Raw genomic sequence first — 19,513 nt, forward strand, 5'->3', positions numbered from 1 at the left:
TAGGTAATCTTGTTTTTTTTTATCTTTGATATAAACGGTCTTATATCAACTACTGGCATTGAATTAAAATGTTATATCATACTAATATTACAAATGCTTAAGTCTGTCTGTTACGCTTTCACGACTGAACCGCTGAACCGATTTTGATGAATTTCGATATGAATCAAGCTGAGAGTTCTGAGTTAAAGTAACAGCCTGTGAATGTCCCACTGCTGGGCTAAAGGCCTCCTCTCCTCTTTTTGAGGAGAAGGTTTGGAGCTTATTCCACCACGCTGCTCCAATGCGGGTTGGTAGAATTCACATGTGGCAGAACTTCAGTGAAATTAGACACATGCAGGTTTCCTCACGATGTTTTCCTTCACCGTAAAGCACGAGATGAATTATAATCACAAATTAAGCACATGAAAATTCAGTGGTGCTTGCCCGGGTTTGAACCCACGATCATCGGTTAAGATTCACGCGTTCTTACCACAGGGCCATCTCGGCTTCAGTTCTGAGTTAACATAAAAAAATAGCCGAATTGAATACATTCTTTTTTTGATTGGTTGGAAATGTGTGACGTTCCCCTTATGTCGCCTATGCGTTTCACCATTAGAAACCGCGAACCGATATTATATTTCTAGTGAGTCTTAGACGCTTCAAGATATCTAGAACCGTTTTTCAAAATCAGACCTAAAGAAGTTCAGAGCATTCTCTCAAGCTCGGTGATCTATAGATCTCTTACAGGCAAAGTAGAATTGATAGTCAACTCGTTCTATCTTATATCATCTTGCCTCTTCTAACTAAAGACCAATTTAAAAAAATAGTAACTTAGTTTTCACTTATGTTAAAGATAATACTATGCATTTTGCCATAACAGGGGTTGACTAAAAAATTGCCGATATCCCTTCCCACAGTACAAGCTATTATCAAACTTTAATGTTATCCAAATAGGTTCAGTCATATATACTTAACGCCAATTTACTTTCAGATTTCGAAGGATTTTTAGTCGTAGATTATAAACGATTATATTTTACATAACACTTAAATGATCCGTGAATAACGAAATAATTAACATAGACGAATTAAATCTCAGGCAATTTAACGCCTGATCTATTTTAATGCACGCTGGCTATCGGGCTATAAACATTGTATTAACGTGTTGACTTTAAGTGAATCATACGTAAAAAAAAAAAAAAAGCATCGTTAAAAGAAATATAGTAATTGTGTGAACACTAACAAAACGAAAGCATCTGGCAAAGTAAAATCATCACATAGAAAACTGAAGCACGTGCCAACAGTAATAAAAAAACAGCCATTGCGTCTGGGCTTGCCCCCCCTTCTTTCACTTCCCTCTAAGTTAGCCCATCAAACGACGACAATTAACAAAACAAGGCATACATTGACGTTTTAGAGTACAAAGGCTGTTTAATGTCGATTTCAGACAAGCGTTGGACTTTGTGTAACGTCATTCGTTCGATATATTCAATTTGTAAGAGCGATATTTGGTTAATTCCAATCGTACGGAGACCACGTCATACTGTTGTGCCGCCTACATGTAACAGGACGTGCGCGCGAGTTTAAAAGAATATTTAACAAGTGAAATTGTTTGGAGTGTCGCTAGGAGTTATTCTAGGGTCATAGTGCTTTTGAATACATGAGTTTCATGTTTTGTTTTTATACTGTGCTAATACCTCAGTGATACTATTACTATTTATTCAATTAATTTAATATAAAGTTTGTGTTTACTGAATGAAAATCTAGTTTCATTGAATCTAAACAATTGCGGCTTAAGTTGTTATCATGATTTAAAGTTGGTTCTTTATTTGAAATTCAAAATGCATGACATATGTAAGTATTTGTTTTTTATACGTAAGGCTTTTTTGAATTTTATTTTAATTATTTTCATCAAACTAATGACTAAGCGGTAAAAAGTAAGTGGGTCGGTTTATTATTTATTGCAAAGTGAATTTTAATTACAATACAAATACGGTTCAAATTTAAATGTTTGTTTTTGTTGAATCATTTATGCATAGATGAATCTATAATACGATTGATTTTCTAACATTTTTTGTTTAGTTTTCTTGATTGTTTTTTTTTTTTTTTTTTTGGAAAAGGCAAAAGATTTACCCGAATAGATAAATATAATAAAATAGATTTTAATTATATAATACTAAGGTACATAATTACTATCTGGTAATATGCAATGAAAACTGTTAAGCTGTTCAATGGTGACGTGATGTTGATAAGAGAGATTTATGCTTATCACATTTTTTATGAATAAAAGTGGTTAGAACGCGTGAATTTAAACCGACGATCGTGGGTTCAACCCGGGGAAATACCACTGAATTTTCATGTGCTTAATTTGTGATTATAATTCATCTCGTGATGGAAAACATCGTGAGGAAACCTGCATGTGTCTAATTTCATTGAAATGATGCCACATGTGTATTCTACCAACTCGTATTGGAGCAGCGTGGTGGAATAAGCTCCAAACCTTCTCCTCACAAGGGAGAGGAGGCCTTAGCCCAGCAGTGGGACATTAACAGGCTGTTACTGTTACTGTACTGAATGAATAAATTGGTCCCTAAGGACCAAAAGAGATGCAAGGAAGAAACAAGACATTATCGATAAAAAGATAATCTATCGTTTCGATCTCTATTAGTGGATACAAGATGACGATAGCGTCATCTTTAATCATGCTCGTATCCGTTGTGTGATTAATTTTAAAAGTAGAATATAAATAACAACTATGTTATAGATTGGCATTGATAGAAGTTTTATTTTAAAGAAAACTATGTATAAACTAGTCTACTGTTAAAGCTTATGTACTTATCTATAATACCACCAACCTTTTTATATCAATACATAGGCCGAGATTCCACCATAACTTTACGTCTCAAACTAATGAAACATTTTGTGTAATTACAGGCACAAGGGACATAACATCTTAGTTCCCAAGGTTGGTGGCGCATTGGTCATGTAAGCGATGGTTAACATTTCTTACAATGCCAATGTCTATGGGCGTTGGTGACTTACACTGAAACATTTTGTGTATAATGTCTATACATATATTAGCGAAATACCACTCGCTGACCAACTCATCACGAGATATTCGATATTTAATAACCATTCGCGTATATTACTTCAAGATTATTTATCTCCATATTCTTATTTACCCGTGTGAAGCTGGAGCGGTTAACTAATAAAATATAATATTAATTTGAAGATTAATATATTTCAAAGTATAAGCTACGATTTTTTTTCTAAGTGAGATACAAAAGATACACATTTTCGCCAGCATTATCGCTATAATATTTAAATACCTACACTCGTCAAAATAGCGATTAATCCAAATCACATCTCCACTAATAATTTCTAATAGAACAAGTATTTATCAGTTGTTTTACTTAAAAAAAAATCAAAATTGTATCTTTATAAAAAAAAAAATTGTCAAGCAACTAGACAGTCTTCGCACGTATTAGTTACCTTTCTGTGATTGCTATATATATGAGATAGATGTTACTAAAATATGCTACGAAATTCAAAAGTTAATTTTAATTTAATATATGTACTGTAGATGTGCCTTTTCAAATAAATCGTCGTATCGTATCGTAACAGCCTGTGAATGTCCCACTGCTGGGCTAAAGGCCCTCTCTCCCTTTTTGAAGAGACGGTTTGGAGCTTATTCCACCACGCTGCTCCAATGCGGGTTGGTGGAATACATATGTGACAAAATTTCAGTGAAATCAGACACAATCAGGTTTCCTCACGATGTTTTCCTTCACGAAAACGTAAAGCACGAGATGGATTATAATCACAAATTAAGCACATGAAAATTCAGTGGTGCTTGCCCGGGTTTGAACTCACGATCACTTACCACTGGGCCATCTCGGCTTTACATACATTTTATTGATTAACTAGACCCGCCGCTATCCTCAAATGACGGTAGTGAGTGGTATTAGATGGTATGTCCTTTTTTGAACCCCATGACAACGTGCTTGCAATATCTCATGATGATCGGATGAGCAGTGAAGACGTGAGCGCATAATAAACAAATAAACTTTCGCATTTATAATATTATAGTTTAAACCATCAAATAACGAAATATTGAAATTATGTTTTACAAAAAAAAAAATTATCCAGTTACAGACCACCATATTATTTATCTAATATCCAAAAGGTGTATTTGTGTACTTATATATTATTACCATCCTTTATGCGGTCACCGCTTACGATTAGACTTAGAATATATGCAAACACCTTTCTCAAGGAAGGAAGTACGGTCGGCAACTTCGTTGGTTGACCTTAAAATCGTGTAAAAAGAAACTATAGAACGTGATAATAAAACAAAGTGTGGGAAATATGATAGCAATAACGAAAGTTTCCGAGATACGGTCGTAATGTAACGTTAGATTGTTCGCCGTGGAAATACTTTCTATCATATCATGTTACACTTATCGAGTTGTTTTGCCGTTTTTTGCTAAATGTCTATGTTAAGTAAAAACAAAGTCTCAGCGGTTTCATCGTGTGAATTTGTCGTGTCATTCTCTATCTCACTGCAAAAAGCTCGCTCAACAGCAACATTTTAAATTGTTGGTATGTTTGTTACGCTTACACGCCTAAACCGATTTCAAAAATTATTTCGTCAACGGAAATTTACTAGTGGTAGAGCTTTGTGCAAGCTTGTCTGGGTAGGTACCACCCATTCATCAGATATTCTACCGCAAAAGAGCAGTACTTGGTAATGTTGTGTTCCGGTTTGAAGGGTGAGTGAGCCAGTGTAATTACAGGCACAAGGGACATAATATCTTAATTCCCAAGGTTGGTGGTGCATTGGTGATGTAAGCGATGGCATTTCTTACAATGTCTATGGGCGTTGGTGACCACTTACCATCAGGTGGCCCATATGCTCGTACGCCTTCCTATTCTATAAAAAAAACCTATATTATCAGCAAGTAACATAAGCTACACTTTATCCCCGTATTCTACTATGCGGAACTATGCAGGTGAAACCGCGGGTAAAACGCTAGTATTATATACGCAAAAGAGAGTTAGTTTGTTTGTTACGTTTACACGTTGAAACTACTCAACCGAGCATTACGAAATTTTGTATACAACTTGTTAAGGATACAGAAAAGGACAGAGGGTACCTTAAACTCCCCCCCCACCACCACCACACGCGTTTGAAGCCGTTGAATATACCGAACCAAGGCAAAATTTCCTCTTTAGGATAATGTTTGGCTTATTCCACCACGCTGTTACACTGTACGGGTAAGTTGATGCATAAATCCATCCGTAGTGGAGTCTGAAGTGGAAACCGTATGTTTTCTCACGATATTTACTTTCACCGCCGATCTCGAGACGTATTATAAACACAAACTACACAAATTAAAAAGTATTAGACTTCCTATAATTATTTAACAAACAAACATACTTTCGAATTTATAATATTAGTAGGAATTAAATGAAGTATTTTATCTTTATAGCTTGTTTACGATTTGACTTTGACCACGAACAACGAAGCTAATTCAATTACGGCTATCGACGAAATGGTAGCGAATTGTCCAATTGCCTTCAATAAAATTGTGCTATGTCCAACTGCTATGTCCAACGTTTCAGGATGTGCGAAGTTCAAGATCATATGACTTACCTGACGATGAAGTGAAAATAATACATACGTAAAAAGAAACGTAATTTCAATGGCACGATGGCAATAATAATAAAAAAAAACTTGTTATATCTTTTTTTTAAAGTAAGCTAGACTAGACTGGCTTTGTAAGAAATATTAAGTATCATATATTTCGCTTGAGAACTAAGATTGTACGTCCCTTGTTGCTGTTACACTGACTCACTCACCCTTCAAACCGAAATTGTGATGAGTAGGTGGAACCTTTCGTCCCTGTTTATTAGAAGCGTTAGACTATAGTCCATCAAGCCCAGATCCCTTCACGGTGCTTTCCTTCGCTTTCGGAATGCCAGGAGTGCATATCGTGGAATCGAACTTTTGCGTTGCAATGGCAATAGGTCTCCAGACCTTTCTATCGACATATCTGCAGACGACTATCGCTGCTTCCTATTAAATAAAATATTTTCATTATCTTTGATATTATCTTTAACGATATTTAAAAAAACGATAATTTTTGTCACAAACCGACTTCAACTCGTGCTATATATACTTAAGTAAGGTCATAAAACAAATATTGTTGAACGTGAAATTCATAGTCTTCTTCTCATTTTTACTAACATTTTTTCTCTCTAATTCATAATAGCGTTAAACGCTTCTAATAAAATCAAAACCATTCGTCATCCGGAGAAAAGTCAATCGTCAAATCTCATGTCATTGCGACCTTATGCTGAAAGTTTTACGGTTTAAAATTGATAGTCGTTATTTAAAAATAACTGACAATAAAAATCACCTGCAAGTCACGAAGCCAATTACGAGTTCAATAACCTCACCAAACTAACCATAATCCGTTTTCATAAAAACTTTACAAAGTACAAACGTAAACGTCAAACGTATTATTGAGAATAATGTCTAAGGAAGGAATTATATTATACGTTTTCGTATCCTTCCGATATGATTTGACAGCCATTAATTTAAAAAAAAAAACGTTTACTTGTGGCAAAGATGCTGTACCATACAGATATAGATTATCTTGATTTTAATTGTCATAAAAAAAAAATTGTATTTCAAATTTCGAATAAGATTGGTTAATGTCCAACAATAATAAAACTTTGTCTAATAAATAACATGACCCTTAAACGAAATCAAGATCAGGCATATAAACGTGTTGCGTGTGAGCATGCACGTGCGCGCGCTTTTGTATATGTGTGTACAGACATGTATTATTTAAGAATGTGTAGCAATCTCATGTGTCCTGAGCTACAGTTTTAATTATGTTATTTTCTTACTATACCAAAGGTTAGAATTCTTATTTTAAATATTCGCTTCTTTTTTTTTTTAAAGTAAAAATAACTAATAAATATTAACGAGATACGCTATCAAACTATTATTGTTTTTTTGCGAATGTTATCGCACTATCGAAATTAAAAAATACTTCGTTATTGTATACGCTCTTTTTATGAACATTTCAATTAATAATAATTAAACGTAAAACTTTCAACGGGTTTAAAAATAGATTCTTCTTAAAACCAGCAAAGAAACAGAGGTTATTCTTTTATAGCAACTTTATAAAAACAAATGTATATTATATATATTGTATATATCAAATAATTAGAATTTCTATTAATAACAATTGATTTTCTATCAAGGTTTTTTTTATGAGAAAGTCGGCCATTATTGTTAAAACATTACGAGTGCTATAAAACAGTAAATTGTAATTTGATTACCGAGCAAGAGTTTTACGCAATAACGTCCAGCAAATTGCCGCAAATTATTGATTAATTGCAGAAAGAAAGCATTTGAATTATTAACGGCTCATGTAATGTTGGTTCTATAGATTCGTATCACGAATAGCGTTTGATACTATCATCAGGGTCATATTTAGAGGTCTGGAGGCCCCGGGACAACAAGTGGGGGCCATTATTTTTTTCCGACCGGTGTTTATACTCAATTATTTTAACAAATATGGAGATATAGTACAAAACAATAATTATTCTAGTATTTTACTATATTACTTATAAAACTCGTCGGAATTGACGTGTTTTTCCTTTAAGAAATCTGTTATGAGGGCTTCTCTCTTGTGGGGGGCCCGTGGCTATAGCCCCGTATGCCTCTAAATCCGGCCCTGACTATCATTGTGTCTCGTTGGTCTTGTGACTTATCAGCCTGCAGATGTAAAGGTCGTGAGGTCGAACCCAATAAAAAGTTATTCAGTTTATCTATCAAGAAATACTCAGTAGCAGTTAGGTAGCAATGATAACCTCGAAAAGCACGTAATGCTGTTAGAACTTCCCCTGATCTCCAGGTCTTTTGATTATAATGAGTAGTGGAATAGAAAGTGCACCTGCGTTTGTGCACTCACCAGAACTCTCTACCAGCGCTAAATTATTTTTCCTCTTGACTGTTTCTAGTTAAGAATGGCTGCCATCGCCGAAATCAGTATGAATGGTATCATTATCACATAAAAATATCATGGATGTATAGGCTATACCTATGCTTTCCATTCGAGTTATCAATAAAGAAAAAATTAAATAATCTAAACCTAACGCTATATCGGAATATAATAGTTACCGTTGTTTACCGCGTGGTCGTCGTCTGTACAAGCTCTTCTGAGTGGTACCATCCACAGATAATAATTTATTTCATTTTTATATATACCGTCAATGGACAATCCTTATGCGATAATATTTTTAATATTCCGATCTTTTAAATTTAAAAAAATATATAAAAAAGTCTTACGATATTAATAGCTATGGTGTTGGACACGTACCATGTGTTCATCAACATTCCTAATTTAAATTAAAAAAAAAAAAATAATGTTTTATAACGAAGTCTATAATTGTCAATTTCCATCCATTTTATTGCATACGTCACTGCTTCCGACTCGACGAAAATGTCTAGACAGGAAACAGACCTTGGCTGTGTTCTCTGTGTCGCTTCAAGCTCTCGGAATTTAAATAAATGTCAGTTTTGATTTTACCGACTGCGAAGCTATGTAAGGTAATGTATGAAAGGGTACTGCTGGTTTTTAGAGGGGGGGGGGGGGGGGGTAAAACCGTAACGCGTTTTTCCAGCGTAAAAAAAGTAATATAAAAAAATCAAGTTGGTAGTCACATTTTGCAAGTATTTTTTTTAATGTGATTTTACAAAGATATTGAAACTTTTTTGATCGTTAAGATCAAGCTACGCAGCAGTACCTGTTTGGTGTCGGTTTTTAGGTCTGCGTCAAAGGGACTGAAGAATGCGTTTCGATTATATAAGGCCATGTTTTACGTGCGAATCGCGACTAAATTTCGCGGCCGAGTGTAAGTCTTTATATGAAGTAAAAATAAAAAATTATCCCATGTTCTATTTTTAAATCCATGAAATTTATTACACTAGAGTTAAGCGTTATCTATGAACCGAAATCCGTTAAGTATTCCTAATTAAATATTCAGTATCAAGATATGTACCAGATAATATATTTAAATAAAAAAATTAAATTTGTAAAAAAGAACTATTCATTCTATATTTAAAAATTTAAAACATTCACAAACTAGCATTGTATAGGTACTAGTGTGTATTTAAAAACTCATACTCATTGTTTCAATCACGAACGAATGCTTTACCCGTCGTTCAATCATCGTTGAATAAGCAACGCTTAACATGAAAAACATTACCAAGCGATCCGTTTCAGCTTTATTCACGACAGCACTAGTGATGTGATCCATAACGATATATGTCGATACATCTATGTTTATAATCGTGAAAAAATATACATAAATTATCCCTTAAGTGCCATATTTTATATTGAGTCCGATTTCACTCAATCTCAAGAGAGATTAGCCAACTGCGCAGAACATATTATAGTGCATAAGTGTGTGTACAAACACAGGTGCACTCTCTATTCCCTCACTCTCATAATCCAATGGGATGGCAATCCGACACGACTGAAAAGAGTTCAGGTGCAGGACCAATGGCTTTTCATGCTTTCCCAGACTCGGGAGTGTATACACTTCCAACTTCCAGAGTCCGGGCTGCTACTGAAAATACCCGATAGATTTTTTTTTGGGTGTTTTTGTTTTTATTGGCCCGACCTGGGGCTTGAACCCAGGACCTCGGGATCTGCGGCCTTATATGTAGCCACCAAACCAACAAGTTTTATATGTAACGTTTTAGTGAAACGTTAGTAATTTCTATACTGATATGCGAGTCATATAGCGTTTCCCATTAGCATTTTTAAACGAACGTATATTCAAATAAATATAATTTGAATATAAATTTATACAACACTTTCACTGCGCAAACAGGTGTATTGTTTGTACCCATTATTCAACAAGACACTGCAATTTCCATTTGACCTCAGCTACCTATGCAAACCACTATACAAAATACATAAAAATCAAAAGTATATTACAAAGAAATTGACGAGAATAAAAATATAACTGTGTTCAAGTTGATTACTAAAATTGACATCGTCAACCTCTATGACGGCTATAACAGAAGGAAAATCAATGTTGTTACAGATTAAAATACATAAGAATATAGAAAAACCATGGAGTCTCATATCTGTTCCTTTGTTATATATTTTGTATTGTTTTGATTGGTTTTATTTATAATGTGCATCCACAAGAATGGTTATACTTAGATATTTGACGTCACGGTTGACATATAAGAATAATTACTATTTTCCGGTGTGAATTGTGATTGAGTACATGAGGCATAAGGGACATAATATTTATCCTATGGTGGAGCATTCACAATGAATGGTTTGCTTTTATACACAGCCATTGTCTGTGGGTATAAAAAATATAGTGCCTGCCAATGGCAGAAGGAGAAAACAGGAATAATCAACATTCACTTTAAAATGACGTGACATCATTGGTCGATATCTAAAATAATCCGTGGTATTCATCATAGTACAGTAACAGCCTGTGAATGTCCCACTGCTGGGCTAAGGCCACCTCTCCCTTTTTGATCAGAAGGTTTAGACCTAATTCCAACACGCTGCTCCAATGCGGGTTCGTGGAATACACATGTGGCAGATTTTCAGTGAAATTAGACACATGCAGGTTTCCTCGCGATCCTTCACCGTCAAGCACGAGATGAATTATAGTCACAAATATAAATTTAAATTATCGATATCGATTAAATATATCCAATCACTATAACCCGTTGATCTGACAAAGAATAAATTGCACGCAATAGTGGATTACAAGCAAATGGTTCAACGGTCTTCTAAGAACAGTTTCAGTACCCTCGACCGTAACGCATTACCGTGATATTTATGTACAATGTAATATGGACCTTATGCTTTTATTTTCATAGCTCATATTGGTATATGTGATTTTTTTTTTAATTTTCTGGTGCAGTACTAAGACTAATGGTGATACATTTTTAAACATTATTCAAGCAATTTTCGGTCTTGTTTTTATAAACAAACGATATAAATTAGCGTGTGTTATTTGTTATTAAATATTAATTGTCTAGTACCGTTTGTTTTCATTTTAATACAAAAGAACGTACCAAAGCTCCTTAAGCACCTAAATTATTATTTCATTTTTTTTCTTTATAGTAATTTTAACTAAAGCCAATAATATAATGCCAACCGATTGGAAGTGGTTGCAATACAGATTATTGTTAAATGTTTTAAAATTTTTTTTATATTAGATAAATATTAATGTTAGTTCATTCGAAAATATTTGTTACTTCGTTGGTCTAGTCACTGTAATAGGGTAAATCCCTGAGTCAGACCACTGAAAAGTTTTTGGGTTTTTACCGTCGAGAAATTCAGAAATTTACTTGTGTTCACGGACACATTTTTAAAATTATTGTAAATGTTTTAAATTAATTAATACTATGATAATCATAATAATAAACCTATTTTTTTTTAAAGTTACTTTAACGGATTAAAATAAATCTAAAAGATTCGACAAAATACAAATAAAAATAGAACCCACAAAAAAATAATTTCTATTTTGTGCTAATCCCCAAATTTAAATGGACCGAGAAGTTAACCTTCCTAAACAAAAATATATTTACAAATCGGTTCATAAATGACGAAGTTCTGAGTATATATATAAAAAAAAAACAAATTTAGAAAAAAAAATCAATCGAATTTTTGGAAGTCCTTTAAAAAACTTTGTCATGAAAGAGAAGAAGAAGCTGAGCAGATTTAATCACGTTTCCATTGAATCCAATACTTACGTAAAATAGCAGTCAAAATTGTAATGTTATAAACTTATATAGTAAAGACCAAATGAATAAAACCACTCATACACGCATATTGTACTATTGATTAGAATTATAAAAAATAAAAATACCCAGTGCCGTCCAGTGCCTGGCACACACACACTGTTCCGGTTTATTCCCTATTCGGGAGTAGCACGCGATTTTGTTTACAGTAAAATCGATTTTGTCTACGCTGTCGTATTACACTGCGTAACAATTAACCTCAGGTAGTTGTGTGCCTTTTTTTATCGCCGGAAAAACGCATTTCGCGTTTCCCCCAAGGGAACCGTGGAGGGTATGTGGGGCTCGCCGGTGTCCAAGGGGCCGAGTGCGCCCCGAACTTCGAAATACCCACTAAAAAACCAGCGGTCTTTTCGTCTTAACGAGGAGTGTCACGGGATCCCTTGCGCGACGAGGTATTTATGTGCCTAGTGCGAGTTTTTTTTACATATTCGATAGCGTTGATGTTAACTGTGATATGTTTGGAATTTTGATTATTGTCACAAGATGGCGCTATTTTCATTCCATACGAACCGCACTAACAACCAAAAAACACACACTACACGCACTGATCATTTCTTTGACTTACTAGCGAAGTATCTAATTTTCGAAGGGTGAATCTTTTAAAGGGAACTCTTTTGTCGTTTCCAACAATGAAAATGATGCCGATGTCGATAATGGCAATATTGTAGGATGTATAGATGGTTAATGATTCTCCAAAGATGGAGAGGGTATCGCTGAGAAAGTACCATAATACCCCTATCCCCCACATTACCCCGCCCCGTGACGCTTTCGAGGCCAACATTGACTATTTGGGCCAACAGCAACAAGTCGAGCTGAAAAAAAGACATAACCTATTTCACGCGGTTTTCCGGCGAGAACAAAAAGGATATATAGATGAGGATGATGAAAAAAGACAATATATTGCACCTTTCAACTAAAGTTGTTAACTTCCTATGTTTAAAATTGTTTGCAATTCGATAGAAAGTCACCACCAATCATGCAAAATTGTACCAGTCATACATTGTAGACAATTTAAGAAATTTATAAAAACTCTTGTTTGAAAATTGGCAACGCTTGAACGCAAAGCATTGCCAATTTTCCTTTTGTAATCATACAGCTTAACAATAAGATTACGTGGTTCACAAAACAACAATTCTTAAAAGTCATAAAGTTGGTCATAAGATTTTATCTTATTGAGGCTTAAGATAATTTTCTAACTTAACCAAACTTAACCAAAGTATTAAGTAAGAAAATTCTCACGGTCTAAATATGTTATTTCCGAGGTTAACATTTATAAACATATAATGTGTATATAACGAGTGTGGGATTTTTGTTTGAAATGCTTTTTTTGTTATGTTATGTAAGTATTTTTTTTTTTAATTTCCTAACATATTTTAACGTTTTGTTAACACTTTTTATTTCAATACCCGTTTTGTTTTTACTAATTTGTTTAATGAATTCTTTATTATTGAATTTTTATTTTTCTGAAATTTATGTGATATTAATAATTAAAAGTTGTAAAAAGCTTTATAATAGAAAATTATAATTCATTATAAGTAAATTAAAAATATTTTTTTTACAGCGATTTGCCCGATGAAGAGGACAAGAAATCGCCCGTTCTCCTTTTAGGGGTAAATAAAATATCTGATTCCCCATTTTTCGTCAGGAGACGAGTCACTGACCCCCATTCATCCGGGTCCATTAGATTCTTCCGGCCACCAAAATCAAAGTACACAAGAGGCTTAAATGGAGACGAGAGATTGGAGAAGATCAGACAGGACCTTCTTGTCCACAAACACAAGCCGGATAGATACATTCCAACCACAAAACATGAACCCTCCTCTGAATCAGATACAAAACGTCATTGTATTAAATTAAGCTGCGGGGGAAATTGCATCTGTGACCGGAACAAGTCCTCATCAAATAGAGGTTCTTTTTCCTTCCACAGGCCAGAAAATCGACATTCATCCCTATGTCCGTCAGAACCATACGGTAAGGTTGAAAAAAGAGACAATTCGGAAAATGAAATAGAGTTTAAATACACCGAGCACATTCCAGACAATCAACCGTCTAGCAGCAAGCAAAATTCGTACAACGTGACCCCAAAGTCGACGGAACGTAGACACTTTCTGCTCGCTAACCTCAATGAGAGATTCCGGAAGACGCTCAGCTTGGATTCTCGTAAAATTGAAACGAACCGTGTCCTAAGTCTGCCACAGGAACCTCGTCCTAAATCGCTTGTGAATACGAGCAATATTTGCGTGCAGCAATATAAATCCGGTGATCCATTTATAACACCAAATTTTGACAAAGCCAGTCAGCCTAAAAAGAAAAGGAAATCATTTTTCTCTTTGGATACGTTTTTCGATTCAAAAAAATCGGATACCTCGTCCATAGATGATTATTGCTCTTCTAAATACAAACGTTTTGAATTGGAAAGCGATGACTCGCCGCTATTCAGACGAGATCTATCTAACGGCGTAAAGACGCCAGATCTTCTGAACTTACCCGTAATCATTGATTCAGTGCGTAAAAAGCAATCAGACACGAAAAGACAATTGGAAAAGTTAGAAAATCATTATTATAAAAGCTTAAGTAAGACACGGGCCGTTATAGACGCCATTCCAGCTGACGCGACGGACGTGCATGGACCTAGCGGGCATTCCAATCACTTATTCGTATATGATGACGACGTGGAATATATAGAACCGATACGGAGTAACTTTACAAGTCAAAGTACTTTGATACTTGATAAGAATATATCGGGTGAAGGCACCCTCAAACCGGATTCAATTTTGACTATAAATACAGACGAAACTGATATAAAACTACCTAGTTCCACGGTATCTCCTAAATCCAATGATATCAGAAACTTGGAGAATGATTTCGATAGTATAGGTGCTTATGAAATAGAAGTCAAGCAGTCGGATTTGTTAAAGGATTGCTCCAAGAAATTGGTGGTTAAAGTGATGGATAAATCAGTGGATTCCATTGGTAGTTGCTCCTTGGACGTGGACGCAAGCACGGATTATTCAGGTACTCGATATTATTACCAATCCAATATATACAAAGTGAATTGAACTACAATTAATATTTATTGTATTCTCCAATAATAATTTCTTTTTTTAATTATTTTATTAAATATTAAAATAATTTATTAATTTATTAAATATTAAAATCTATTTTTTTTTTTAAAGAACAAGCGAATTTCCATGTTCAAAATTTGTATATATTGGCTTGGAATAAACAAATCACAGTGTGTTTCTTCAGCATGTTCTGTAGTTTAATTGTGGCGTTTATTTCGTTTATCATTACTTTATGCCTTGCATGGCGTTAAATGTATAATTTAATAAAAAAAAGTAATGATATTATCTCTTTTTATTTTACTTTCATATCAATAAAATAATTATGTTTTATTATTTTAATGCGTTTTACTTTCTCCTCTTATTTTTAATGTGATGCTTAATTGTAATTGTCTTTGGTCGTTGATAGTTATTACTATTCTAATAATTAAGGTATAATTATTACTTATTACTTTTTCATATTTAATAGCATTTTTTTAATATATGTGTATTATATTTATTTTAATTATCTGCTGAATCGTTTGACATTACCGAATAAATGTAAATACATTTTATTATTTTTCGATATTCTTAAATATATTTCTAAACAAGATGTCTTACTTTTTTAATCTATGAGAAATTAATATCATTTATGTATGACATTGTATGACAGTTATTTTATTTCTAAGGCGGGAAAACGATAACAAAAAACTTCGAACGTTCTAAAACGAAATTTGAATACACGTCAGTTAAATAACTTGGTCAGTCATGGTCTAGTAATACAATTGCTTATTAATTAGTCAATATTTTTGCATAACATCAGCATAACTTATATTATATTATGCATATCGTCTTATAAGTACGTTTGCATAATATTTGAATAATGTTTTAATTGTTATAAGTTAAAATACAAGTGAATTACCTCAAACAACAAAAAATAATACTAAATTGTTTATTAATTATTGAGCTAACTAGTGGTTAGTTTTTTAATATACAATTATCCTGTTAAGGAAGTCACTACATATTTTCAACTATTTTTCTGTCGTATTTTTGCTAATTATATACGTTCCTTTTTACGTCTGATTCACGGCAATACATAGCTATTGCAATAAATTTACAATTTACAGTACATTTCTTTGAAACGGTTAAGAATGAAACAAAAATAAGGAATATTTATTTCAATTAATTTTATACGTTAATGATTTAAAATACCAATAAGGTCAAATGAAGTCTCATTATTCACACAACCTTTTTTGTTTTCACATAAATTGTAAATTAATAATGAAGTATTTAAATAATTCAATCAATCAATCAATCAACAGCCAATCGTTGTCCACTGCTGAACATAGGCCTCTCCCAAGGTGCGCCAAAGCTCCCTGTCCTCCGCCTTCCGCATCCAGTTGGTGCCCGCCACCTTCTTAAGGTCGTCGGTCCACCTGGCTGGAGGGCGCCCTACGCTGCGCTTGCCGATTCGCGGTCTCCACTCTAGGACTCGTCTGCTCCAACGGCCATCGGTCCTACGACATACGTGACCAGCCCACTGCCACTTCAGCCTGCTAATTTTGCAAGCTATGTCGGTGACTCCGGTTCTTTTCCGGATAATCTCATTTCTGATCTTATCCTTCAAAGATACTCCGAGCATAGCTCGCTCCATAGCACGCTGAGCGACTTTGAATTTGTGGACTAGTCCCGCAGTTAGTGTCCACGTTTCGGCACCGTATGTCATGGCAGGTAAGACGCATTGGTTGAAGACTTTCGTCTTCAAACATTGCGGTATAGACGACTTGAGGACTTGACGAAGGTTGCCAAATGCTGCCATCCCAAGCGAATTCTTCGATCGGCTTCCTTCTCAAAGTTGTTCCTACCGACTTGTATTATCTGTCCTAGATAGGTATATTCACTAACAACTTCGAGAGGTTTCCCCTCGAAGTATATCGGTCCCGGCACGACATGCCTATTGAACATGACCTTGGTCTTGTCCAAGTTCATACCGAGACCGACACGCCGGGAAGACTCGCCTAGGCTACGCAGCATTTCGGTGAGTTGTTCCAGCGACTCTGCTATGATGACGATATCGTCGGCAAATCGAAGGTGTGATATGTACTCGCCGTTTACATTGACTCCATACCTAGTCCAATCCAGTGTTTTGAAAACGTCTTCCAACGCGTTGGTGAACAGTTTCGGGGATATTACATCCCCCTGTCTCACCCCTCTGCGCAGTTGGATCGCCTTCGTCTTACAGTCCTGGATGTGGACAGTCATTGTAGCGGCGTTGTACAGACATCTCAGTACCTCGATATATCTCCAATCGATATGACATCTCTGCAATGAGTCGAGCACTGCCCAGGTTTCGATGGAGTCGAAGGCTTTCTCGTAGTCCACAAATGCCATACACAGCGGCTGATTGTACTCTTCGGTCTTCTGCACAATCTGCCGAACAGTATTGATGTGGTCCACGGTGCTGTAGCCTGATCGAAAGCCGGCTTGCTCTGGGGGCTGGAACTCGTCAAGTCGTCTGGCGAGACGGTTCGTGACGACTCTTGAGAACAGCTTATACACGTGACTCAGGAGGGAGATTGGTCTGTAGTTTTTCAAGAGGGTTTTATCACCTTTCTTGAAAAACAGTACCACCTCACTCCCGCTCCACGTTTCCGGGGTCTTGCCATGTTGGATGACGGAATTAAAGAGGCTTGCTAGCTTTCAGGACCGGAGTCCCGCCTGCCTTAAGCAACTCTGTTGTGATTCCGTCATCTCCCGGAGCTTTGTTGTTTTTAAGCTGTTCTAGAGCCGCCCTAATCTCTCCTTGGTCAACGACCGGGAGCTCCTCGGAGTAATGGCGCATAAGAGGGGCGCGCTGGTCATCAATACTGATTCCCACGGGTTTTATCCGATCTTGAAGAGAACAACTGCCCATAAAACCTCTCTACTTCTCCGACAATCTCAGGCCTAGAGGTAACGACCCCACCATTTTCAGTTTTAAGTTTTGTCAGACGCGGCCTCCCAAACTTGCGAGCGAACACTTTCGATCCCCGATTTTGCTCAATCGCAGCCTTGATGGCACGGGTATTGGAGCGTCGGAGATCGCGTCGCGTCAGCGTTTTTATTGTTCGGTTTAAGGCCTTATCTGACAAAAACGATGGTAGTTCTCGTCGTTTTCTCATGAGCTCGAGTGTCTCAGCAGAGAGTTTTGGTGCGTTGTCTCTTCTCTGTGGCGGAAAACACTTGCGGGATGTGTTTTGCAATATTTTGACCAGCGTGTCGGTTCTCTCATCAATGCTGCTTATGGTTTCCAACGCGGTGAATTGATTTTGAAGTTCCATTTGGAACTTTTCGGAGCCTTGAGCAGCTTGGAGCATGGTAGGTCGGAGAGTAGACCTCATCATTCTCGATCTTTCGGCTTTTAAGTTGATATTTAGAGTGCCTCGAACCAAGCGGTGATCACTTCCGGTATTAAACCTGTTGATCACTGAAACATCTCTAAATATGTGCCTTTTATTCGAAATGATAAAGTTTATCTCGTTCCTTGTCACGTTATCGGGGCTTCGCCAGGTCCACCTCCTCTGAGGCTTCTTTTGAAAGAAAGAATTCATCAAAAAAAGCCCCTGCGCTTCGAGAAAGTTTACCAGCATTTGCCCCCTGTGATTTCTGCAGCCCAAGCCGTAAGGTCCGACTTTCGATTCACCGCTGTCTTGTACTCCCACTTTAGCATTAAAGTCTCCCATAACAACATTGTAGTGGGCCTTCGAGGTGTCGTTGAGGGCCTTTGCGATGTCCTCGTACATCGCTTCGACCACATCATCAGAGTATGTCGAAGTTGGCGCATATACCTGTACGACCTTCAGGGAGTACCTGTCGGAAAGTTTTAGGACAAGGTACGCTACCCGGTTCGACACACTACTGATTTCCACAATGCTGCTAATGAGATCCTTTTTGACTAGAAAACCGACACCACCCTGGGAGAGGTTATCACCTTCGCGGAAGTAGAGTAAGTTACCGGACTCTAGAGTTATCGTGTCCTCCCCCTGTCTTCGGACTTCAGATAACCCCAGTATATGCCAGTTTATATGACTTAACTCTACTTCTAATTCGGCGAGGTGATGGTCCAGCCTCATCGAGCGTCCATTATACGTTGCCATGTTCAGTCGTTTTATACGGTAGCCTGCCGTGAACCGGTGATTCTTAGCACCCCCTGCCCTGCCGATACCGCGACCGCTACCTTGGTCGGGCCTAGCGGGCTTGCCGGTAACTGGGGGCCTTTTTTTGGGCGCATCTGCCATTAATGGAGGGGTTTGCCCATACTCGCCGCGCTGGGCAGGCGTGTTGGCGAGCGCAGTAGGGGGGTAAGATGTTTATGGGAGGGGGGACGCTGCTGCCCATCCCCCCTTTTCCCCGTCCCTCAGTCGCCTCTTACGACACCCACGGGATGAGATTGGGGGAGTACTATTCTAAGCCGGTACTCCACGGCACAATTAAATAATTAATATATAAATATTCTTTGTTTTTTTTTTCTACAAAATACCTTTTCTTTATATAACTTACGAAGAAGGTAAGTAACCAATTTTATTAGTTGAATCACTTAATACTTAATCATATTTTTAGTACTTTTAGTAGCCCAGCGATTCCTCTTTTGACA

At 36.3% G+C, this 19,513-nt stretch overlaps 1 protein-coding gene across 3 annotated transcripts in view; it reads left to right on the plus strand.

Annotated features, from left to right (window-relative positions):
* The window catches only part of LOC126779053 (uncharacterized), a 54,264-nt gene that overhangs the window by 20,747 nt on the left and 14,004 nt on the right, over window positions 1–19,513 (plus strand). For all 3 annotated transcript variants that reach the window (XM_050502831.1, XM_050502832.1, XM_050502830.1), the window contains one exon: window positions 13,401–14,854. In XM_050502831.1, coding sequence (XP_050358788.1) covers window positions 13,401–14,854 — 1,454 coding nt within the window. The remainder of the gene's footprint in view (window positions 1–13,400; window positions 14,855–19,513) is intronic.

This window comes from Nymphalis io, chromosome 28 (genome assembly GCF_905147045.1).
Source record: "Nymphalis io chromosome 28, ilAglIoxx1.1, whole genome shotgun sequence".
Taxonomy (NCBI): Eukaryota; Metazoa; Arthropoda; class Insecta; order Lepidoptera; family Nymphalidae; genus Nymphalis; species Nymphalis io.